Genomic DNA, 22082 nt, shown 5'->3' with positions numbered 1-22082 from the left:
TTTGGGGATAGACGTTTTACCGTATCCGTTTCGTAATCGTATCCGTGTCCGTACCCGTTCTTGTGCAACCTAGCTGATGGGTACATATATAGTGCAAAACATTGATTTGACATCTTCTAATGGGTCAAAGCCCTCTATTTTGAATTGTGTCCTAAACTAAAATTAACTTGAGCCTATTGTTTTGTTTTTTCTTATATCATTCTCATATAAAACTAGATTTTGAATGTATATATATATATATATATAGTGTATTTTCAATGTATCTATTATTTGCTTACAATGGATTCGTATTGAACTTTCAAAGTACTCAACTCATCATGCTTCTCACATTAAATATGTTTCTCGCTGGATCCCAACCCAATAAGTCATTATAATATATATATATATATATAAACTTACTTGAATATGATCAAAAGAAAAAATCAAGCATTCATAGAACATGATATATTTAACCACTTTAAGTAGATCACCTTCCACCGGATAACAAAATCAATCTATATAAAACCCCTATTAAATTTATAAAAATTGAGAGTGAGGGATAGCTCAAGTGGTTAGAGCTTTCCTCTCGATTTTAGGAGATACCCCGCCCTTGTGACTCACTTAACACCAAAAAAAAAATTCAAAAAATAAAATTGTTATTATTGCTTGCTACTAAAAAAAAAAAGTAATAATTAAAAAAAAAAAAATCCCTCCAAAGTCCAAAAGGAAAAAAAAAAAAAAAAAAAAAAAAAAAAAAAATTTGAGATGTGATTTAAATTTGAAATTAATCCATAAAAAATATTTTTTTTTTAAAAAAAAAAAAGTAAAGTAAAGTACATAGATTCAGATTCTTTCTTCCTTTAGTTCGAAGTAGACTAGTCTTATAAACATTTGACTTTTTTAGCAACCAAAATTGGAGAGAAAAAATGGCGGAAGAAGCAGGACATTCTCAGAGAAATGATACGGTGCGACGAAGAGTAGGGTTAGTCTACGATGAACGAATGTGCAACCATACTACTCCTGATGGTGATGATCATCCTGAATGTCCTGATCGAATTAGGGTTATTTGGAACAAACTTCGTTATTCCGGTCTCACTGAAAGGTTTCTCTTTTTTTTTTTTAACCTTTATTTCTATTTTTAATTTTAATTTCAATTATTTGTTTGCTATTTTTGCTGAATTTTGGTTTTTTAATGTGGTTATTGTGTTAATTTTTTTGTTTTGTGTGAAAGTTGTGCAAAATTGAAGTAGAACTTACTATTTTTATTGGGTTTGGGTGATGATTTGTTTATGAATTATTTGTGAGGAATTTGGTGTTATGATTTGTGTAATGTGTGTGGTGGTTGAAGTTGTTTAGAATTGCTAGTAGACGAACAAGGGGATTTGTGTATTGTTAAATGAAAGAGGTTTTGATTGTAGAGTTTGAATTTGGTGGAGTAGGGACTATGGTATTCTTAGCAAATGTATAATCTTTTGTGAGGATCTTCATGATTAGGTCTTTTTATTTAGAATTGCTAGTAAATAAGCGCGAATTTGTGTAAGGTTCAATGAAAGAAGTTTTGTGTAATGGACTGATGTTTATTGCTTACTAACTCATGCTAATAACAGTAAAATTATAGAGAAAGATTGATTCTTTGAATAATGTAGATTATCTGATTTTTGTAAGTTGCAAGAATTAATAAAGATGGAAGCTTTAAGTTTGATTGATGATGGAGAAAGGGTTACAAGGGATAATGTAATAGCTTAAGGCTATCAATCTTCGATAGTGAGTTTAGCTCACAACTCTCCAATAATGGCTTCAGGCCATAACTCTCCGAAAGGTTCACACCAAATTTCTGCCTGCCTATTTCCTTCCCTTCCCTCTCTATTTATACTAAGGACTCTAAACCTAGTGAGCTAATATTAGTAGAATACCTATACTACCCCTCCTTAGGTTGATCTATCACATTTTGATTGCAGAGTTTGAATTTGGCGGAGTAGGGACTATGATATTCATGATTAGGACTTTTAATTTAGAGTTGCTAGTAGATGAGCGCAAAGAAGTTTTGATTGTGTGTTCGAATTTGGCGCTGCGGTGTAGGGACTATGTTATTCTTTGTAAATTTAGTATCTTTTGTGAGGGTTTTCGTGATTTGGTCACTTAATTTTGTTCTTTAAGTGGAAGCATTTGGTTTGAATTAGTAACGAGAGCCCCTATAAATTGGCCTTGGTAATGTATTGTGGGACGAGGTTTGTCTACGGTCTAGTACGTGTCACTATTGAAGTTCAGGTTGTTATTGTCTTTAAATTTTGTTGGTAAGGTGTTGTGTACTTTATATGGAGTTTGCTGGACTGAAGGAGAATGGACTATCCATAGGTTATTTAGGCTGTGGACGTGTGCAGTTCTAGAGAATGGTTTACCAAATTCTTTGAAGACGTGCAAAAGATGTAAAGGATTGCTTGATGTTGTGCACCTTTTGCATCTAACTTTTATGAACAACTATTGTGTTGGAACTTGGAATTAAGTAAATGATCAAATCCACAACTTTGTATGGAGAGCAAAAACAGTGGGAAAGTGCTATGTTGTATACTTTTAGATTTTTCTGCAATCATAACAATGTATATTTCCTTTGAATCTCAGTTAACGGTAACTTCAAGAATAATATAAGAAAGTTCAAATGTTAACTCACCCTAAACTTTATGTTACCTTTTTTTCTAGGGATAGTACAGAAAAAGTGTTTGCTGATATAGTCTTGTGCAAATCCGCAGCCTCTTTGTGGTCCTGTTGTGGTTGCTTGAAAAATGAAAGCAGTGTTTATGTAAAGCTGTGCAAGTTCAGTATTATTTTTTCATGAGTACCTTATATAGTTTAGAGCACCATTATACTGCAACTCTATTATTGAATGTGTACTCTAAAATTTTATATTTTCCTTTCTCTTTTTTCAGGTGTGTTGTTTTGGATGCTAAGGAAGCAGAGGATAAATACATACAATCTGTTCACTCCAAAACCCATGTTGACCTGATCCGCAATATAAGCTCCAAGCAGTTTGATTCTCACAGAGATAGGATCGCTTCGAAATATAATTCTATTTATCTTAACAAAGGTTCATCAGAAGCAGCTTATTTAGCTGCAGGGTCTGTTATAGAGGTAATAAGTTCAGCACAATGCTGAGCTGCTCCAATTAATGGCTGCCCTTGATTGTTAATTTGTTATAATACACTGTCCACTGTTAAAATTTGGTAACTTTTCCTTATAATGGAATTATGCAGGATCTGGATACTGTGACCAAATTGGCATAATTTAAATCTATAAATGTTGAAAGTGTGTTAAAAATTAGTTAGCAAACTATTTAGGCTAGTAAATAGAAATAATAATGATACTACGTTAAATCTCGTAAGTTTTTTATGGTTACTATTTGCTCACAAATTAAGCTTAATGGAGAGAGTGTTGATGCAGTGAGTAGGTGTAAGAAAAAAGTGGAAAAAGTAAGAGACCGAGAGTCAGTGGAAAGGAGTAAATATTGTGGGGGTAAGGAGGGAAGGTAAATCTGCAAGCAGCCTTGTTCATACCATTGTAGGGAGTCTGTTATGCTGAAATCTTTAATGAAAAGTCATTGACTATTTTTACTCCATTAAATTTAATCCAGTGATCCAGTCTGTGATCTGTCTACTGTTGGTGTTTCATTGTATGTCTTGTTACAACTCTTACAAGAGTCCTATTTGGCTCTTCCTTATTAGCATACTTCCTCTGTTTTTTTACAAGTGCGAAGTGTAGGAGAAGTACATTTTTTTTTGTGTGTAGGAAAGATAAAGGGAGATAAAGAAGTGGACCCAGGTGATGAGGAGAGAGATAAAGAGGGATCATTTCCATAAGTAGTGATGTTGCACTTATTAAAAAAACGGAGGAAGTATATATTTCTAATATCATGAGTCAAAGTCATTTCATTGTAGAGGAACTTCTTGTCATTACTTTTCTCTCTAAAAATCTTTAGAAAAATTATGAACTTTGGACGTCAAATATTTGTATTGGACAAAAATGCTAGTTCATGGTTTCTCTTGCAATTGCAAAGGCTTATTTCTTTTTTTGCCTTTTTGCTGGGGACTAGGCCACTGGGTGTTTTTCCTTCGTGTTGTTTGTATTAATGTTGTTATGAACTAAAACTAAGTATTTGATGCTATTCCAAATAGGCGGCAGAGAAAGTAGCCAAAGGGGAGCTTGATTCTGCTTTTGCAATTGTGAGGCCTCCTGGCCATCACGCCGAGGAAAATGAGCCCATGGGTTTTTGTATGTTCAATAATGTGGCTGTTGCAGCTAGTTATCTGCTGAATGAAAGAGTGAGATTTCTCTGCTGACGCCCCCTTCCATCAGTTTATTGAAGGACCTGAATTTTTTTTTTTTTTTTAAAAAAAAAAAAGAAGAAAAAGAAATTGTTTGTGTTGATTATTGATTGACTTTACTATTTTTTTTTTGAATATTTTGTTCCCAGGCAGAATTGGGAATTCACAGAATTTTGATTGTTGATTGGGATGTTCATCATGGCAATGCCACTCAGAAAATGTTTTGGAAGGATTCTCGTGTTCTTTTCTTCTCAGTACACAGGTAAAAATTAGAAAATTTTACTATGTCTATTCTTCGAATGGTTATGTAACATTTTCCGAGTGTTTCATTTTCTCTGTATGAATTCAAACAATTAGGATACATATATCCTTAATATTTTTATTCATTGGCTCGTTGTATTTTTAGGCATGACTTTGGATGTTTTTATCCTGGAACTGATGATGGCGATCTTAGTATGATTGGAGAAGGACCAGGGGAGGGATACAACATTAATGTGCCCTGGGAACAAGGTCGATGTGGTGATCCAGACTATTTTGCTGCTTGGGACCACATATTGATCCCCGTTGCTAAAGAATTCAATCCAGACATGATTATAGTTTCTGCCGGGTTTGATGCAGGTTGATTAAGATGAAATTGGTTAATGGCTTTCATTAATTTCTGTGTGAACTGTGTAGTACCGAAACAGTCCCTAGTTATTAGACCATTGATGAACAATCAAGCTGTTCAACTATTGCCCAGGCCATTTTTTATGCTAACTTTGTTGAGATTTTGACAATTTTATCTATTTTGTCTAATAATGACATCCAGCTATTCTTTTCTCTTAAAACTTTTACTGTTTAGTTGTCAACTTGTCATAATATGATCTTGGGATGCTTAGACTATAAGCAAATCCATGGAACAGCTTGAGTTCCCTTCCATATTTGATGGTTTTGAAATTAAAAAAAATGCTAAAAAGTTGTTTGGTACTTTCCGATCTTTTTTTCTATTCTTAAAATGTTGCATTATCTGTAGCTGGTAGATGTGATTTTGTGATCATTTATCTAGATTTATATTATTAAGTTTCTCTAGGTATTAAAAGTGTTTTTGCAACAGCTGTTCGTGATCCTCTTGGCGGTTGCTGTATTTCTCCATATGGCTACTCTGTTTTGCTGAGAAAGGTTGGTATATAAATAATTTTAGGCATATATGCTTGTTAACGTGTTTTACATTGTGGACCTTGTGGTACGAATCATTGTCCTTTATGGCATAGTGCTGGTAAGCTTGGTTGTTTACATGTTAATGGTTTGGTATTTGTTAAGTTGAATGTTTTTTACAATCTTGGTAAAAGATTTTTCTGCTAAGTTAAGTCCCCAAAATGCTTGTTGGGTAACTGTACTTGACCAACCATGATAAAAGGATGACAAAGCACATAGCTGTATTCTACAATTTATCTTTGAATTCTTTGTAGGTCCTGTTGCTTACCAAAACTTGCTCTTTTCTTATACTCTGTTTTTGTAGTTAATGGATTTTGCCCAAGGTAAAATTTTACTTTCTTTGGAAGGCGGGTATAATCTTGAATCTTTGGCAAATTCCGCTCATGCATGTGTGCAAGTGTTGTTAGAAGAAAAGCCAATTGATGGATCTTCTGAGGCTTATCCATTTGAATCAACATGGCGCGTCATAGAAAATGTGAGTATATATGTGGTTTTTATTATTTAATTTTGATGTACAGCACCTTGACTTTGAGGGCATATTCCTGTATTACTATGAAAAGTGCATGTATTATCATAGGTTCGGCAAAAATTGAGTGTGTATTGGCCAAGCCTCGCCAATGAATTACCAAAAAAGCTAACAAGCCAGAAAGCGCCTGCATCTCAGGTAATACTTTAACTTCATGAATCTTGGCCATAATGAATTTGCTTGTCATTTTCCATATATTTGTGGCCAAAGCCTATTTGGAATCTTGAGAGATTACAATCGAATGAAATATAATACTTTTCACGATTTTTCTATACTTCAAAATATAGTCTTATGAGATCTTGTTAGATTCATCTTGATTTTTAGTTTCCAAATATGTAATATTCAGACTTTTTTTATATTATGTTGCTTGAGATATTATTATTACAATATTGCATTGAAAATTGTGCAAAAAGCAAATCGGATGAGGCATTGTAAATTTGTAATAGAAGGGATGATGTTGTGATGGTAAAACGAGGGAAATGGATGAGGCATTTATTATTAACCTCAGTTTTGAGTGTGTGTGTTGGGGTGGGGGGAGGTTGATTTTTGGGGTGATAATTCCCCTTTCTTCCCTCCTCGCACAATCACTACCTCAACCCATCTACCACTGTTATCTACCTTCATTTTTTTATATATATTTTTCTTCTATATCTCCCTTAATGCGTTAATCGCAATCTCAGCATTCTCTTAGAGGTTAACCTGACTTCTCATCTGCCTATTTTATCAAATGATTTATAATTGAGATATATGCTACCTCCATTTTATTTATTTATCACAATCAATATTCCATTAATGTGTCACTGAATTCTTCTGCAAACAGCTGCTGGTTGAAGTGAGCTCTGAGTCTGAAACTGAAGATATTGAGGAAGCTATCAAGGATATTATACAACCGCTTTCAGCACTGAAAGTTGATGAAGGTCCGGATAGAAGGAATTTTATTTCTTCCAAGCAAGTATTAGAAGTTTCCAGCCACTACCCTTTTCTGCCCCTCCCCATCTAATTTCATTTGCTGTCTTATTGGAGTGCAGATCAGAAGGATGCTTCAGTCTCTTGGAGAGCTGAGCAGAAGCTAATTGATATTTGGTATGCATCTTTTGGTTCAAATATGTGGAAACCGAGACTTCTCTGTTATATCCAAGGTGGACAGGTAAACTATGTTGTCTACATGCAAGTAATTGCTAAAAATAATATTTTAGAATTGGTCTGATGGACTAAATTAGTGGCTGCTGCTGACTTATGTTTGCATGAATCTCATGCTCTATATGTCCTTTCCTGTTAATAAAAGTAATTATGTTGTTTTTTCTCTGTACGCCATTGTAATTAAACACCAGAGTATAACCTCTAGATGTCTCATATAAAATAGAACATATACGTAGCCTACTGCATTTAATTTCATGTTCAAATGGCAACTTTCAGTGTCTGGAGAGTGGTGGTTTGTGTTGTCCTCAAGGAGGTTTTTGGGTAAAGTTATCTTATAGTTGTACTCTGAAGGTTCTGTGATATGTTACTAGAGTCGATAGTGAGTTATGTATATGTCAGTCCTCATTTGGCTTTTTTAATTTGCTGATGTATCAGGTGGAAGGTATGCAAAAGTCATGTTCAGGTTCCATGGACAGTAGCCCACCAAAAGATATCATGTGGAAGTGTATTCCACATAGATTATTCTTTGGCCGTGATTATACTAAAACATGGGGTCCTGGTGGAGTTGCTTTCCTTCATCCTGAAAGTAGTGCAGTGGAAAAATCTTATATCTGCATGTATAAACTTACGTAAGTGATCTTTTTCCATCTTTTCTTATATCATCTCGCCCAACCCCCCCCCCCCCCCCCCCCCCCCCCCCACACACACACACACGGATGCACAACCCCCCAAGTTGGGTGTACAACTTGGTATGTCATTAACAGCTTCAGCAAACATCTAACATTTAAAATGCCAACTCTGATTTGTATATAGGCTGGAGCAGTTTAATGATGTTTTGTTTCAAGAAAATTCCTTAAGTTGTAATGTTGATGCTCCTTGGATTACATCGGAAGCTCTTAATACTGTTAAAAATACTGGATCCTTCTCCATTGCTGAGGTGAGTTGTACAGCCCTATATTAAGTGCACATCTAAATTCCAGAGTTCGGATATAATTGTGCAATATAATTCTAATAGTCCTGCTTCAAGTTAATTTCATGATTTTACCATAATATTTATTAGGATTCAAGTGGTGTGATAATGGGACCTAAATTTAGCTTTGACATCCACTAGTTATACTTATTCTCCCCCCAACCTCCTTTCACTCCATTTCTCCTGTTTTTGATGGTAGGAGCAAGGAAAATTTTCATCTGCTATGCTAATTAAAGCAATTTCTTTCAAATGCAGGGAGGTTGGTATCGAAATGTAGTCTTTTTGGGCGAGGAGCAGGGTGTTCCTATCCTTACCATGACGTACGTTTTACAAGTCTTGTTATCCGTGGATTGTAAATGATGAGTTCCACAAACCAGTATCAAATGATGTGACTTTTTCTATTTCAGGTGTGATCTGCATGATGTACAGGCCTTCAAATCTGCAAAATTACCACGATGTGCTCCTGGCAATTTTTATGCTAATACCTTGATCAGGGGACTGTCAGAAGGAAGACAGCTTTCAGAAGAAGAAGCATTAGCTTACATAAAAGAAGCTGCTGCAAGACCTCTCTGATTCTAGATGGAGCAGATTCTTAATTTATTGTAAAAATCATTATTTTGGATAATCATTGATTAGTGATGATGCAAAGTTGCTTGCACTAGATTTTGTAAATATGTTGTGCCCTAATTTGTAAATTAGCTTGGCTACTTAATTCTATGCTACAGTACTGCCTCAGTGATTGTTATTGGGGGGCATATCAATTTCTTAGTCCTATGAACATGTCAAAGTTCTTTGTAAGGACGGATCAGCATTTCTGTTAATTTATTATTAATGAAGGATTGGTTTTTTTTTTTTTTTTTTTTATTTATTTATTTTTTTTTTATTTATTTTGTGTGTACCAGCTTCAGAAGCCAATTTCTGCAAGTACTTACAGCCGTTACGGGCATACAAGAGTCAGACAGCCTACATAAAAATTGGGCATGTCTGCAATCGTTCTTGCAAAGAAACCTCTGTAATGCAGTTAAAGCTATAATATCTACTTACGGGATACACAAGCTAAGCAAAAAACGTAGTCATTGGAGTATATCTCTTTACAGCTTAATTTATATGAAGTTCCATGTAAACATTTAGTACAAAAAATTTTGCCTTTTGAGTTACCTTTCTTCTTTCCTGTCTACTATCTTTCTTGTTTCCAGCACAGTACAAATAATTTTTGCTAACCTCCCTTGCCCCGTCAAAAAATACAGATAAAGAACATCCATCCAAAGATGGCACAAACAATTACATAACCCGGTCATCCTGACATGAAAAAAATTTGGCTACATCCAAAATTCTCTCTTATGTTGAAGAGACTCGAGCAAGATATCCCAATGCAACAGATTTTGTGGATATTAGCTCCCAAGAATTGACAGGCCAAGACAACATCTATTCTTGAACGTAGAATAATCATCCTCATGCAGCTAATCAGCACCATCAATATGAGGGAGAAGAATGTGTTCATGCAACACAATTTCCAATTCATCATCTAATTTTCACCGTTGCATGACCAGTTTCACTTAAATGTTTGTGAAGTTTAGATCTGTCAAACGCACCACATTAAAATTGAAACAACCAGGACTACGACAAACATCAAAGCAACAGTTTAGTTAAACAAGGATTAGTGACAAATTTTATTATTACCTTGACTCAAACTCTTCCCCACATTTTTCACATACAGGTTCATGATTTTTAGATTTTTCCTGCAGCAAGTCAGAATGTAAGTTTAGTATAAGCATGCAAACAAACTGGTTAAATAAATAAGAAAGAGGTAAGAGCTTTGTTCCTAAAAAATCAATCAGCAACTTAACATCAAGTAATAAAGTAAGACATGTTCATTAAAGCATGGAAGTTTAAGGTTAGAGATTCATGTACAAAACTTTTCCACAAGCTTACTCTTCTACTCTTAGGGCAGAGAGTAATGTGAAATAGGCAACCGTAGAATGTAAGATAGAACTTCCAAGAGGACTAATCTAGCATGGTCTAACATTTAACTTAATTTTGTTTAATATAAAATTGTAGTAAAAAAGCAAACCGTGAACGAGGATTATCCAATAATCATACCTATTCTTACAAGAAAAAGCAATAAATTAATTGATTCATTTCAATCAATTGATTGAGTATAGTATATAGGTAAATATTAGGATATAAAGATATCAAATTAAAGGATAGGAAATAGAACTATGCATATATACATAATATGTTATTGAAAATTTATCCTTCCACAAGGATATTCTTTTTACTAATTAAATCATATGAGGAAATTTATTTTAAAAATATCATCTATTTAAGTTCATTATACTACACGTTATAGCATTGGTAGATTGGTCATAGTAATTGAAGGAATTGTGTCCTCGACTCACGGGCAAATACAATATGATAAGGATGAGATTATAGAGCAAATAGTTATAGGTTTGTTTATTTGGGTCGTCATTATATCTTATTAGAGACCAATATTGACCATTGAGCTAAAATGAAATAAACACAATGCCCACCTAAACGAATCTTATGAGGTCAGACATAAAATGTTGGATTTTAAAAATAAATAAATAAATAAAATAAACCGAACCAAAGTAGGCTTAGTGTGCCAAACGGAAGTTGCCCTAATAATATGATCATATAATTAGGGATTTGGGAATATAAAGTACTTGTAATACACATCATATTTCACCCAAAGAAACTACATATAATTTCGTCTCCTCTCTCACAAATAGCCGACTATTTTCTCCAAGAATGAGAAGGTAGAGGTTTGATCTACAACGGTGGAATATTTGTAGAGGAGCTTCGGTTGCAGCTCTAGATCTCCCAAAATGTCAAGTTTGCATTGAAGAATATCAAGCTACAAAGGTTGTACTCTAATCTATATTATATGATCCTTCAATTGTATATGCATGTTGATCTAGGTTAAGGTGCAATGTAAATGACACATGAAATTTTGCTAAAAGTACCTAAAACCCTATATAGTATGTGAGTTACACCGAGTAAAATTTCATGTATCATATCCATAGCACTCAAACCAAGATCAAAATGCATATACAATCAAAGGATCACAAAATAGATTAGAGTAACGCCTTCGTAGCATGATTTTTCTCTATGCAAACTAGACATTTTGGGAGATTAAGAACCGCAACTAAAGCTCCTCTACAAATATTCCATCGGTGTAGATCAAACCTCCGCCGACCGAAGAAAACCACCTCCTCCTTGGAGACTTAGAGTATAGAATTGGCTATGTGAGCGGGAGGGAGAGTAAAACTATACGTAATTTCTTTTAGGTAAAATATACTGTGTATATGTTTTATTCCCAAACCCCAACTATATGATCATATTACTATAATTAGGGCAACTTAATACTCCCCTTTTCCACTCCACTTGGTCGGCCACACCAAGCCCAACTTCGGCTCGTTTTTTCTTTTGTTTGATCTAACACATTATGTCTAATCTTATACAATCCGTTTAGGTCAGCGTTGCATTTATTTCGTTTTAGTCCATTGATCAATATTGATCTCTAGTAAGACATAACGAGGACCCAAATAAAGGAACTTATTATATCCCGAATGCGATCTTACTATTTAGTAATTGCAAGTGAGTCAAGAACACAATTCCTTCCGTTTTAACTATTGGGAAATAAAACAAGCAATAAATAGAAATATGGGCATATTACACACAGGCAAGCCATATGCTCATAATAATAGTGTGCCTTTGAGGGTAGGTAAATCATACTTCCCCCGTCCCACTATATTTTTAATATGAAAATTTCATAAGAATTAAGAAGTTTGGAACATCTATGATTTGCAATTATTATTTTACATTTGTAATTGTATTTTTATTGGAAATTACACTATTCAATGTCGGGAGAAGATAAAAGTATAGATGTTATTGTTGCATTCTAAACACTCTTGCAAAAAAGACCAAAAATCATTTTCCCGTAATCTCATGCATAAAAAGGGTACAATTTTCTGGAAAAAATGAGGATAAAAATACGAGTGCAAATGTTTTTACTCCCGAAAACATTGAATCATGTAATTTCCTAAAAGATTACAATTGCAAATGTTTTTTCTTCCTCAAACATTGAATCATGTAATTTCCAATAGAAATACAATTACAAATGTAAGGTAATAATTGCAAATCATACATGTTCCAAAATATCTTAATTCCAATGAAATTTTCTCAATGGGAAAAGTATGGTAGGAAGGAGGGACTATTTTGGAACACCATAATAGGAAATGGAAAAATTATTTTAGGACACCCGAAAAGGAAAGTATAGTAGAGGGAATAGTATCTAGAGAAGCAACTCGTCCAGCAGGTATGTGCAAGAAAGTGAGAAGCAGCTTTCAGTGGATCTTATGGTCATAAAGGGTATTTGATGGTACTGAAATTATTATTCAATGAGGAATATCTTTTATTTATATTTACTCCCTATCAAACAATAACCCAATCTTCCTCAAGAATGAATATTATTCTCCATTCAGCGACAAATGTTTGCATCTCTCAAGTTACTTTACACCAAATACTATTTCAGGATACAAACTAGATATCGCATAAGAAGAAAAAAAAAAGTTACCAAGATGGATATTATTGCATATGATAATTGCACATGATATAAGTAATGTCGAAAACAAAGATCATCGCAAACAATGAGCAGGAAATTGCTACAAAGTACTGGATAAAATTAATACTAGTTATACTACTCACCTTTTGTTTCCTTCCTTTACACGAGTTCTTTGGTTTTGCCTCAGTATCTCGCTTGATGGTACCTTTTTCTTTCCTTCCAAAAGATTTTTTCCCGGCCTTGGTACTAGTTTGTGGGTCATGATCAACTTGATCATCATCCCCATTGTTTGCTGTATCTGAAGCACTGAGTCCATTGTTTTCCACAACTGGCACATTGGTAACATTATCACCTACTCTTGATGGTTCTGCCTGAGAAGGTTTGTCCTTCTCTTTCTTGGCTCTTCTGCTCTTCTTTTTTACTTTCTTGTTATTATACTCCATAGGTTCTATATCATCCTCACTCTGAACATTATTGCTTTCAAAAGATTCATTCTTTGAAGTCACATGCTTCTTATTCCGGCGACCAGATATCATGGCTTCAAGATCAACTGACTCATCATCGGATCCACCAGGAGACTGTCTAATATCATTTAATTCATCATTGCCAATGCCATCTTCTTTATCAGAAGGGAGTTCATATCTACTTTTTCCCTCCTCAAACCCAACACTGTCCTGAAACCTCTCTTCTAACTCATCAACATCATCCTCTGCAGACACAAAACCATCATCAACGACAACGTTCTCAGACTTCTCACTGTCCACATTCCCTGCCACATCATTCTTATCATCCACATTTTCTGCCACAGGCTCCACAGTTTCATGTTGAATTCCACCATCAACATCCACCTGTTCGACATCCTCAAAATCATCTTCCTCAATAAAAGACTTCCTCAAATAAGCCACCTTCTCCTTATGTTTCTTCGACTGCTCATGATTCTTCCACTGCTTGTCCGACTTAAACTTCTTCCCACAAGCAGCACAATACAACTCCTTCCTCTCCTCCTCTCCCTCCCCATCCTCCTCTAAATCCTCCAACTCCACTTCCTCAACCTTAGCCCAATCTGGCTCCTGATACATTCTAGCCCTCTCCAACTTCTCCCTCTCTCTCTCCTTCTTCTTCGCCATCTCCTCCGCCCTTTTCTTCTCCCTCTCCTTCTCCTTCTTTACCATCATATCAATCACCCTCTTATCCCTCTTCTTCACAAACTCGGCCAAACCCCGAACCGTCTCATTAAACTCCCTCTTCGCCTTCTTCCTCACCTTCTTATTCTCCTCCTCCATCACCCGCCTCGACTTCCTATTCTCCCCAGCAGCAGCATCATACTTATCCACCCACCCAAAATCCATAACAGTACTAAACCCCAACCAATACCCATAAAACGCATTCACCTGACTATAATCACATTTCAAATCCCCCAACAATGGGGCCTCCTTAACTAACCCTAAATTCAACCCCATCAACCTACAATACTTAATTTCATGCGCATAAATTCTATCAAACACATCACCATAAACCTTGTAAAACCCAGTTTTAGGATTCGTATAATCAGTGTAACAAGAAGGAGAAAAGTATGAAAACAAATCAGGGAATGGGGAATCAGAATTGGAATTAGAATCACTTCCAGAATTCGATGAAAACAAGATTTGGGATCGATGTGAATCATACCAAGAACGCTCTTTGGGGTCGGATAGAATTTCATAGGCTCGAACAAGCTCTTGGAATGCGGCGGTTGCGTCGGCGGAGGCGATGCCGGATTGTATGAGCTTGTCGGGGTGGCGTTGAAGGGCGAGCTTTTTGTAGGCGCTGCGAATTTCGTCTTGGGTGCAGCTTTGTTGGAGGCCTAAGACCTCGTAATAGCACCTCTTCTCGGTTGCCGCCATTGTTGTGTTTGTTTTGAGCTCGGAGAAGAGATGGGTAGGTTGTAGGTAGGTGTTGTGTATGTAAAGAGAGGTATTAACTAATTGAGGGTTTGTGTCTTTGTGAGGTTCGGTAGAGGTTTGGGTGAAAGTGACAAAAACGGTATTCGCCTCGTGGACTCCTCTGTAGCTAATCAAAAGTCATCCCGATATAAAAAATAAAGTTTCTCGATATAAAATACTTCGTAGAAGGTACTCGTACTCGGTATCTTAATTATTGTCGTCCCAACATGCATTTTATTTTCGGTCTCAAAAGTCAAAGTATTGGTCTCGATAGCATGAACTTTTAACAAAGTAAACGTAGCAGCATGAATTTTGACTAGCAACCGTAGCAGCATAAACTTCTTCATTAGATGCATGAAAGTCAACACCGATGATTCTACTAGACACCGGAAATCTTGATACTTTATTAGTTACTCCGTTTATGTCAAATAAACCTCAAATTTGGTCCTAAAGGTCCAAATTAACCCTTGACCTTAACCGATGTGTTTTGTAGCACACAAATCAAAGTTGGTTTTTTTTTTTTTTTTTTTTTTTTTGCAAGTTTTTACTAAATATGATTTCAAAGTTGTTTGTTAAGGGTTAAAATTATCTTGCAATTTTAACGTAACAATTTTCCAACATGAAAATCGAGACACGTGATCATGGTGATTTATGGTAATATTAAAATATTAAAGATTCTCATTTCCGACATAATATCTGGTATTGGGTTTCAATTATGATTTGTGTTTCTATAGCTAGTCAGCTATATTTTAAGTCCATTCTACTACATGTATCTTGTTAGTGGTTAAAATCATGTTGTTGAAGCCAACTTTGCCTATTATGTACTTTGTACTTCATATTTATTAAAAAAAATTTGACACAGTATTTATTAAATTTTTTATTAGATATTTAATACAAAATTTGTCTTTTAAGAAAAATCATGCTGACTTGTAATATAAAATACAATTAATTATTGTTCACATTTACTTAATTTTTAGTTCAGTTCAGTTCAATTCAGTTCAGTAAATATAAACAAACCCTTAATGTAACCTGAATCAACAAAGATTTATTAGTATTTATATACTTCTCAATTTTGTAGAATAATTTACTATAAAAAAAATTCATTTTTTCTGATTTTGCAAATCAAATTCATTAAAATTATTTTCAGTTCCTACTCAAGTCATTATTGCCGGTCAAATGCCACGTTTAATTAAGAAAAAAATTGTTATACTTAAATGTTATGAGTACAATGTAAACATTAGTTGGTTAGTTAGAGTTAAATTGTATGTGTACAGAAAGGTGATTATTCCGTGATATCATGTATAAATTCAAAAATAAGGTGTGTTCATCATGCAATCATATTGGGATACGCCATCCAAAGTTTATGTCCCTCCAAGAAAATCTCTAGTTACTTTGAGTATATGAATAATAAGTTATCATATAATGACAATATGAGTACTACTAGTAAATGTCTATATATATACCAAGAAAGGCTTTTGCATCCTTGGTAATATGCTTCTATGTTTAATAGATTTTGAGAATGTCTATAACTTTTTATCAATAATAATCATTCTTTTCGTGTCAAAATTAGTATGCATGATTTGTACGACACTTTGTGTACACTTAATCGCCTAGTTGAGCATATCACTTGAAGCCACCTTACCATTGGCAAATGCTTTGCTTCAGAAATAATAAGATAAAGCGTAAGGCAACCAAAAGCAGAAAAAAATTTCATTTTTGTGATTCCAAAATTGGGTAACTCCCCTCACTATGCTTTTTCCTTCATCTCAATCAGATTTATAACAGGAACTACACCTATCTCAACTATTCGTAAATCTATACAACAATATATCATCTGTAAATCAATGGATGGGGAAAAAAAATGTCGTCTTCTAAAGAGTTTTTAAGCCACTAGTTCAAAGATCCCTTTTTGTCAACCGAGATGCTTGCAACTTCATTTTCTTCATTTTCTGACCCACTATTGAACCTCTCTCTGAGAAATTCTACTGCCATGAATGTCAGTGCAGAGGCAGGAACATACCATATGACTCTTGGGATGCTACCTCTGAACACTCCCTTCATGCCTTCAATCATCCATGTCCGGTGGATGGCATGGAACCAACCTTTGTACCTACATGAAAAATTAGAGGAATCATAGCCTAAGCAGAAACAAATCAAATATATAGCCTAAGCCCAACAGAATGAACAGATATGTCTATAAGAAAATGGAAATTACGAATGATTATCACACAGAAATGCTCCGTACAAAAATATTATCCTCCAGCAAATTTCCCTCCTTTTTATCTAGAAGGAAGGCCATATCAAGAACATGCTCATTTGTAGCACTAGTGACAATCTACTCGGTCCATTCCGAAAATAAGTGTCAGTCCAGAAAGAAGAGATACATACTTATCATAAAGTCTAATAGATTAAGCATGTCTAATTATGCATAATATATATATGGCACGGAAGAGAAAAGTCAAGTGTAGCTGACCCCCCATTATACCTTAAATCTGGCCCTTGGACTTGCAATCTAGTCTTGATAACGTCTAATGGAGTCGTCACATAAGCACTCAAACCTGCAAAGTTTCATAGTTGTTTCTAATTTGAGCTGAAAGTTGTGACATTATGACGTAACATGTAAACTTCTAACCACAGAAAACGTAGAGATAATAACCAGAATCCATACCTCCCGCTACTCCTCCCAGCACCAATCCCTCCATAGTACTATTGATTTGGTATTCTGCATCACATGTCCACTTCTTCATCCCTTTATCTGTCAAATCTTTCAGTAATTCATAAAACATTACCTGCAAATTAAAATGGAGCAAAACTTAGCTTTCTCATAGCTCCATACATGTGAACTTTCGCCAATCTTCAATCAAACAATCCTTGGCAAGAATTTCTGAAAAGTACTTGTATACCACTTAACTTGAATATGCATAACACTAAGAACATATAGCACACACGCAAGCAACTAGCAATTTGTAGATTGTTACCCAATGTGTAATAAGAATTTGGGACATAGTGAAAGTAAGATGTAAACAGGGAATTTCATCAAAGTGCCTACCATCAAGCCAGCAAAAGGCACATCTCTAGCTAGTGTAGACCAATACCTGCCAAATATTAAAGTAAAAAGATATTAAAATAGAGTGAAATTACAAATTTGGGAAGAAATTCCGCAGTTGTACATGAACACAAAAGAGTAGATACTGAGACATTGAAGTTTCAGTGTTGTCACATTGATCCCAAGCCTTCCGTTCATCAACATACCAAACAAGCTCCAGCAGAAATTTTGTCTTTTTTTTAGTGGGAACTGGGAAGGGGAGAATAAGTGTTCAGTAGATCAGCATATTAATTTTTCACCTATATGTATGTTAGATGGCAGAGAAGATATGGATAAACCTTTTACAGGGAACCAACAGGGAACCAACAGCAAACGTACCCAGCATATAGACCCTTTGGCCCTTGTTCCTTCCATATTGAGCGTCCAGCATGAAACATTCCATTATAGTAACCGTACATATGCACTCCAGGAATCTTACCACTCTCAGCCTTTGAGATCACAGTATTCCAAGAATCAATCGTTCCCTGAACCTGCATCCGTTGCTTTATCACTTCACATGGAACATATACAAAAGAGCCAAGTGCGTCCCCTGCAACAAATTACAGAATAAAACATGGAAAATCAGTATAACAAGAATCAAAGAGACTACATTTCAGCTAATATCACAAAACATTAGCAACACAATCATTGAGCTTATTCATGCAGATAAAATATGCATTTTATAGACATACTCTGATCTTCACCTTTATCATCAATTATAAACACCAGACACAAACCTATCATTTGTACAAAATGCTTGAAAGGCATATAAAGACTTGTTTTAAATTCACAAATTAAGCACTAAATTTGCTAGTAAGAGCTATAGCACTGGACAAAAAATCTTCCACTAAATATTTCAATCATCTGAGCGCTTTTGGTCCTTTTGCCAGTTAGAACCAACAGCTACAACACCTCTTCTAGTTCAAATCAACTCTTCATTACGGAGACTACCACTCATTATCTTACCCCAAACCGCATCTATGGCACTATCAACTACTGTAATACTAAATAGATAACACCAATGTTACTTGGACTCGGATGAAGTGTCAAATTAGACATGGGTGTCCAAGCATCGGACTCGCCCATTTTCTTGAAAAAAGTTGTGTTTTTAGTTAAAAATGAAGTATCCAAGTGTCGGTGTCCCGGACACGTGAGGTAAATGAAAGAGACCGAGTAACATAGGTTTACACTTAGTAGGAAGTACAGTTGGAAAAGATCACAACAAAATAGTTACTCTAAATAGAAATTAAGTGTATACTTAGGATTATAACAGTTTCCTGTGGCTATATGTGTAGAAAAACACATCATTACTTGGAGATTTACAAATACAGTTCTAAACTAAAGGATAATTATCATTATTAGTTACTGTTTATAGTTTGTGTAATAGTACCTAGTGTATCTAGTTGTAATGTTGTATTATTTAGAGATTTTCTGAATTCCCAGCTAATGTACCTAGTGTATCTAGTTGTATTTTATTGCTTACTCGCGTATTATATATACTCATAGAATCACATCAATATAATTAAGCCTTCTCTTGTACTCTCTAAACTCTCTCATTCTCTTTAAGCTTTCCAATATGCTCTTTTCTCATAACTCTATTATAAACCTCGTCGTGGAATTTTAAATTGACTTAGAAAAATTCCCATTATTATATGCATTAAATAAGAATATGATATTATTGCAGTAGCTCAAACCTTTTGCCAATTGCTAATCGGAAACTAACACACACATATTGGTCAAATAACCTCATTCTTAAAATAATAGCCTTGTACCAGTAAGATGTATGATTAATAATCCAGGCAAAGCTAATTGAGCCCGTTAAGAAACTTTTCATGAGGCCAATGACAACACATAGCAATAATTAAGCAACAATAACATTCAAACTGTCGACGACATACCCATGCCCCCTGCAAGGAAGTGGGCCCAGTGACCCCCAAGGTTAGGATGTGATTCTTCAATCCACTTTTTGGTAGACTCAATGAAACCAAAATAAGTTGCTCCAGTTAAAAGAGACCCAGTAAATCCAGGAGCAACTCCTCTATAAAATCCTGTAACAAAAAAAAAGGGGGATAAGGGTAAAGGAGCAAAAAACAAGACATATTCTCTAGCACCATCTACGGCAGCTATCAGTAGGTTGAGAGCATAAAATGCTATAAATCAAAGAAATTACATATAAATTAAATCAATACATAGCAGACCTCTTAATCCATCAGCAGCCCATACAGTTCTAATCATTTGCAACACAGTTTTTTGGTGCTGCAAGTAAATAGATAATTAATAATAACGTACAAATAATGCATCTGCACTCCTCAAACAGACATTATGTAATTTATCAACATGTGAAACTAGGCTTAAGATCTTTTTTACAGAGCTTTATTATGTGATACATGAAATGAAATGAAAATGATCTCAAATGACAGTGTGTTTGCATACCTGAGATCCACTCAGAATAGCTTGACTTTGAATTCTTGTCTTTACAGTATCAATTGGATGCATCATTCCTTCACCAAACCCTCCAGCAAGAGCTCCCCATAAGAATTCTCTCCATACTACAGCCAAGTAAAGCAGAACTCAAAATTACCTATCATTGAATTCATCAACAGCTTCCGATCATATTTGGAGCAGCTTTTTTAAACAATAAAAAATACTGCAAGCAAAAATTATCCATGTTTTATCCCCAAAGATTCAGGTAGTTCAAGCCAATCATGTGCCAAGCTAGTGAAGATACTATCATTGTTTCCAGAACAGGATCGAACATCAAATTATAAAAACCATGTGGCATAGTTACCGATACACCAATCATCTAAGATTGACAAGGTGTCATCTCAAAATTATGAGATCAAGCAAAATTAACAAATGACATTCACAACAACACTTAACAAACATAAGAAGATAAGTTCATTAACAAGCTCCTATTGGGAGCAAGCCACCCACTATTAACCGCATCCAAATTATATTTACAAACTTACGATTTACTCTGTACTTTTCATAATATAAGACAGTTTCTGCTCAGAGTCCTCACATTCATTAGATAAAGGCATTAAAGTGACAATACCGGTATTATCTTTATGCAAATTACATGTACTCCGTATGTCTTCATTTTTAAAGTTTTCAATTGAACTTACAACTATGTTTGCATTACAAATCCACATAAACCAAATTATACACATGGATTTCTTTTCAGTTTTCACAATACAAAATCCACACATCTCCTCCAACTTTTAGAGCTGACAAGTGACCACCCTAACCTCCATCTCATCCCGGCTTTACGACGATTCATAGTGCTTGAGGTAATGTTTGTAATCAAGAAATTCAAGATAATTTCCATTAACTTCATCTCTCGCAATTTCAATTCAGGCCTCAATGCCTTCACATTTCACTGCAGACCTTAAAGTGCGAAAACAGCTCAGCGATTAAAATTATACCAAAATTAAACTCTGAAACTGAACTTTCCAAGGCTTACGCAATTCAATTTCCGGTTTAATCAATCAACTAACAAAACGCAATGCAGAAAATCAGAACAATCTTTACAAAATCAGTACGAAATAATTACAAAATCAACTCAAATGCTCAATATCATCCAATTCAACTAGTTTCTTGGAACAATTAATCAAAAATTCAAGCTAAAATCAGGTAAAAACATCAATTAAAAAACACAAATGACAGCAAAACATGCCAGAAAAAAGGATCACGAAAAAGAGAGAAGGTAATGAACTAACCGAAGAATGATTGAGTAGAATGCGATAATAGAGCTTGAGTTTGCAAAGAAGAAGTCGATGAAGACGCCATTGAAGTAGCCGGAGAGAGGGGAGGACCTCCTCGATTGTCCGCCATTGAAGGATGAGTAAGGTCTGGAAAATTGAGAGTTTTCTCTCTCCTAAAAGAAGAGTAGTTGACGTAGGTAGTTAGGGTTGGGGTGTAAGAAGATGTAAGAGAGAGAAAATGGAAAGTGGGCGCGCTATTACTTTACTCCTTGCCAATGATGTGCTTCAGGCCTTTCTCTAAACGACATCGTATAAGTGTTTGTTAAAGATTTTGAAATTAGTTTAATTATGATGTACTAATGTAGATTAACATTTTTTTTAGGTGTTAAAATCGAGTAGGGTCACTTTGGGTTTTGGGTTGTTGAGTTTCAGTTTTAGATCGGATCAGGTCTTAGGCTGGGTATTTTGGGTCGATTCATTTCGGGTGTACATATTTGGTCCATGTATTATAGAGTATGTTCGGTCGAATCAAGTGGAGTCGAGTATCGACTCATCGTCAAGTAATCAAGTTTGGGTAACATTGGGTTAGTTTAGATCTACTCATTTTAAATCAAATTAAGTTTTAAGTGCTCTAACAAAAATTTAAATTTTTTGTCAAGTT

At 34.9% G+C, this 22082-nt stretch overlaps 3 protein-coding genes across 6 annotated transcripts; 1 reads left to right on the top strand and 2 right to left on the bottom strand.

The window, feature by feature from the left end:
- Window positions 1–887: 887 nt before the first annotated feature.
- LOC145601228 (histone deacetylase 5-like) lies at window positions 888–8980 on the top strand. The gene is made up of 14 exons (XM_081657202.1): window positions 888–1081; window positions 2904–3105; window positions 4146–4292; window positions 4445–4557; window positions 4702–4913; window positions 5389–5453; window positions 5794–5964; window positions 6067–6153; window positions 6836–6932; window positions 7044–7162; window positions 7591–7784; window positions 7969–8092; window positions 8381–8445; window positions 8533–8980. The coding sequence occupies exons 1-14, from the start codon at window positions 906–908 to the stop codon at window positions 8696–8698; spliced, it is 1938 nt and encodes a 645-aa protein (XP_081513328.1). The 5' UTR covers window positions 888–905; the 3' UTR covers window positions 8699–8980.
- Window positions 8981–9182: 202 nt separating this feature from the next.
- Window positions 9183–14718, bottom strand: LOC145601237 (DNAJ protein JJJ1 homolog). Of its 2 annotated transcripts, XM_081657220.1 has the most exons (4): window positions 13095–14718; window positions 12854–13049; window positions 9806–9864; window positions 9183–9704 (listed from the first exon to the last, which is right to left on the bottom strand). In XM_081657220.1, exons 1-4 carry the CDS (start codon window positions 14591–14593, stop codon window positions 9647–9649), a joined length of 1812 nt encoding a protein of 603 aa, XP_081513346.1. In that variant the 5' UTR covers window positions 14594–14718; the 3' UTR covers window positions 9183–9646. The 2 variants fall into 2 exon arrangements, with proteins under 2 accessions (XP_081513346.1, XP_081513339.1); XM_081657213.1 differs by having other exon boundaries at window positions 12854–14713.
- A 1600-nt stretch (window positions 14719–16318) lies between these two features.
- On the bottom strand, window positions 16319–21634 carry LOC145588411 (uncharacterized). Of its 3 annotated transcripts, none has more exons than XM_081645056.1 (9): window positions 21437–21634; window positions 20151–20287; window positions 19916–19973; window positions 19616–19765; window positions 18057–18267; window positions 17682–17727; window positions 17301–17421; window positions 17118–17190; window positions 16319–16742 (listed from the first exon to the last, which is right to left on the bottom strand). In XM_081645056.1, exons 1-9 carry the CDS (start codon window positions 21549–21551, stop codon window positions 16523–16525), a joined length of 1131 nt encoding a protein of 376 aa, XP_081501182.1. In that variant the 5' UTR covers window positions 21552–21634; the 3' UTR covers window positions 16319–16522. The 3 variants fall into 3 exon arrangements, with proteins under 3 accessions (XP_081501182.1, XP_081501190.1, XP_081501198.1); XM_081645064.1 differs by having other exon boundaries at window positions 20151–20266; XM_081645072.1 differs by having other exon boundaries at window positions 20151–20298; window positions 21437–21536.
- Between the last annotated feature and the right edge of the window lie 448 nt (window positions 21635–22082).

The sequence above is a fragment of the Chenopodium album genome, chromosome 2 (genome assembly GCF_948465745.1).
Source record: "Chenopodium album chromosome 2, dcCheAlbu1.1, whole genome shotgun sequence".
Lineage (NCBI taxonomy): Eukaryota > Viridiplantae > Streptophyta > Magnoliopsida > Caryophyllales > Amaranthaceae > Chenopodium > Chenopodium album.
This window is presented reverse-complemented; position numbering and strand designations above follow the sequence as displayed.

Excerpts from the sequence above, each read along its gene's own strand:
- LOC145601237 (XM_081657213.1), bottom strand. The coding sequence starts at position 14,593 with ATGGCGGCAACCGAGAAGAGGTGCTATTACGAGGTCTTAGGCCTCCAA. Across the intron at positions 9,865-12,853 it reads GTAAAGGAAGGAAACAAAAG|GAAAAATCTAAAAATCATGA; the intron begins GTGAGTAGTATA and ends GACTTGCTGCAG. Across the intron at positions 9,705-9,805 it reads GGGGAAGAGTTTGAGTCAAG|ATCTAAACTTCACAAACATT; the intron begins GTAATAATAAAA and ends TGCGTTTGACAG.
- LOC145588411 (XM_081645056.1), bottom strand. The coding sequence starts at position 21,551 with ATGGCGGACAATCGAGGAGGTCCTCCCCTCTCTCCGGCTACTTCAATG. Across the intron at positions 18,268-19,615 it reads CTTCCTTGCAGGGGGCATGG|GGGACGCACTTGGCTCTTTT; the intron begins GTATGTCGTCGA and ends AATTTGTTGCAG. Across the intron at positions 17,728-18,056 it reads CCAAAGGGTCTATATGCTGG|GTATTGGTCTACACTAGCTA; the intron begins GTACGTTTGCTG and ends AATATTTGGCAG.
- LOC145601228 (XM_081657202.1), top strand. The coding sequence starts at position 906 with ATGGCGGAAGAAGCAGGACATTCTCAGAGAAATGATACGGTGCGACGA. Across the intron at positions 5,454-5,793 it reads ACTCTGTTTTGCTGAGAAAG|TTAATGGATTTTGCCCAAGG; the intron begins GTTGGTATATAA and ends CTGTTTTTGTAG. Across the intron at positions 8,446-8,532 it reads GTTCCTATCCTTACCATGAC|GTGTGATCTGCATGATGTAC; the intron begins GTACGTTTTACA and ends TTTCTATTTCAG.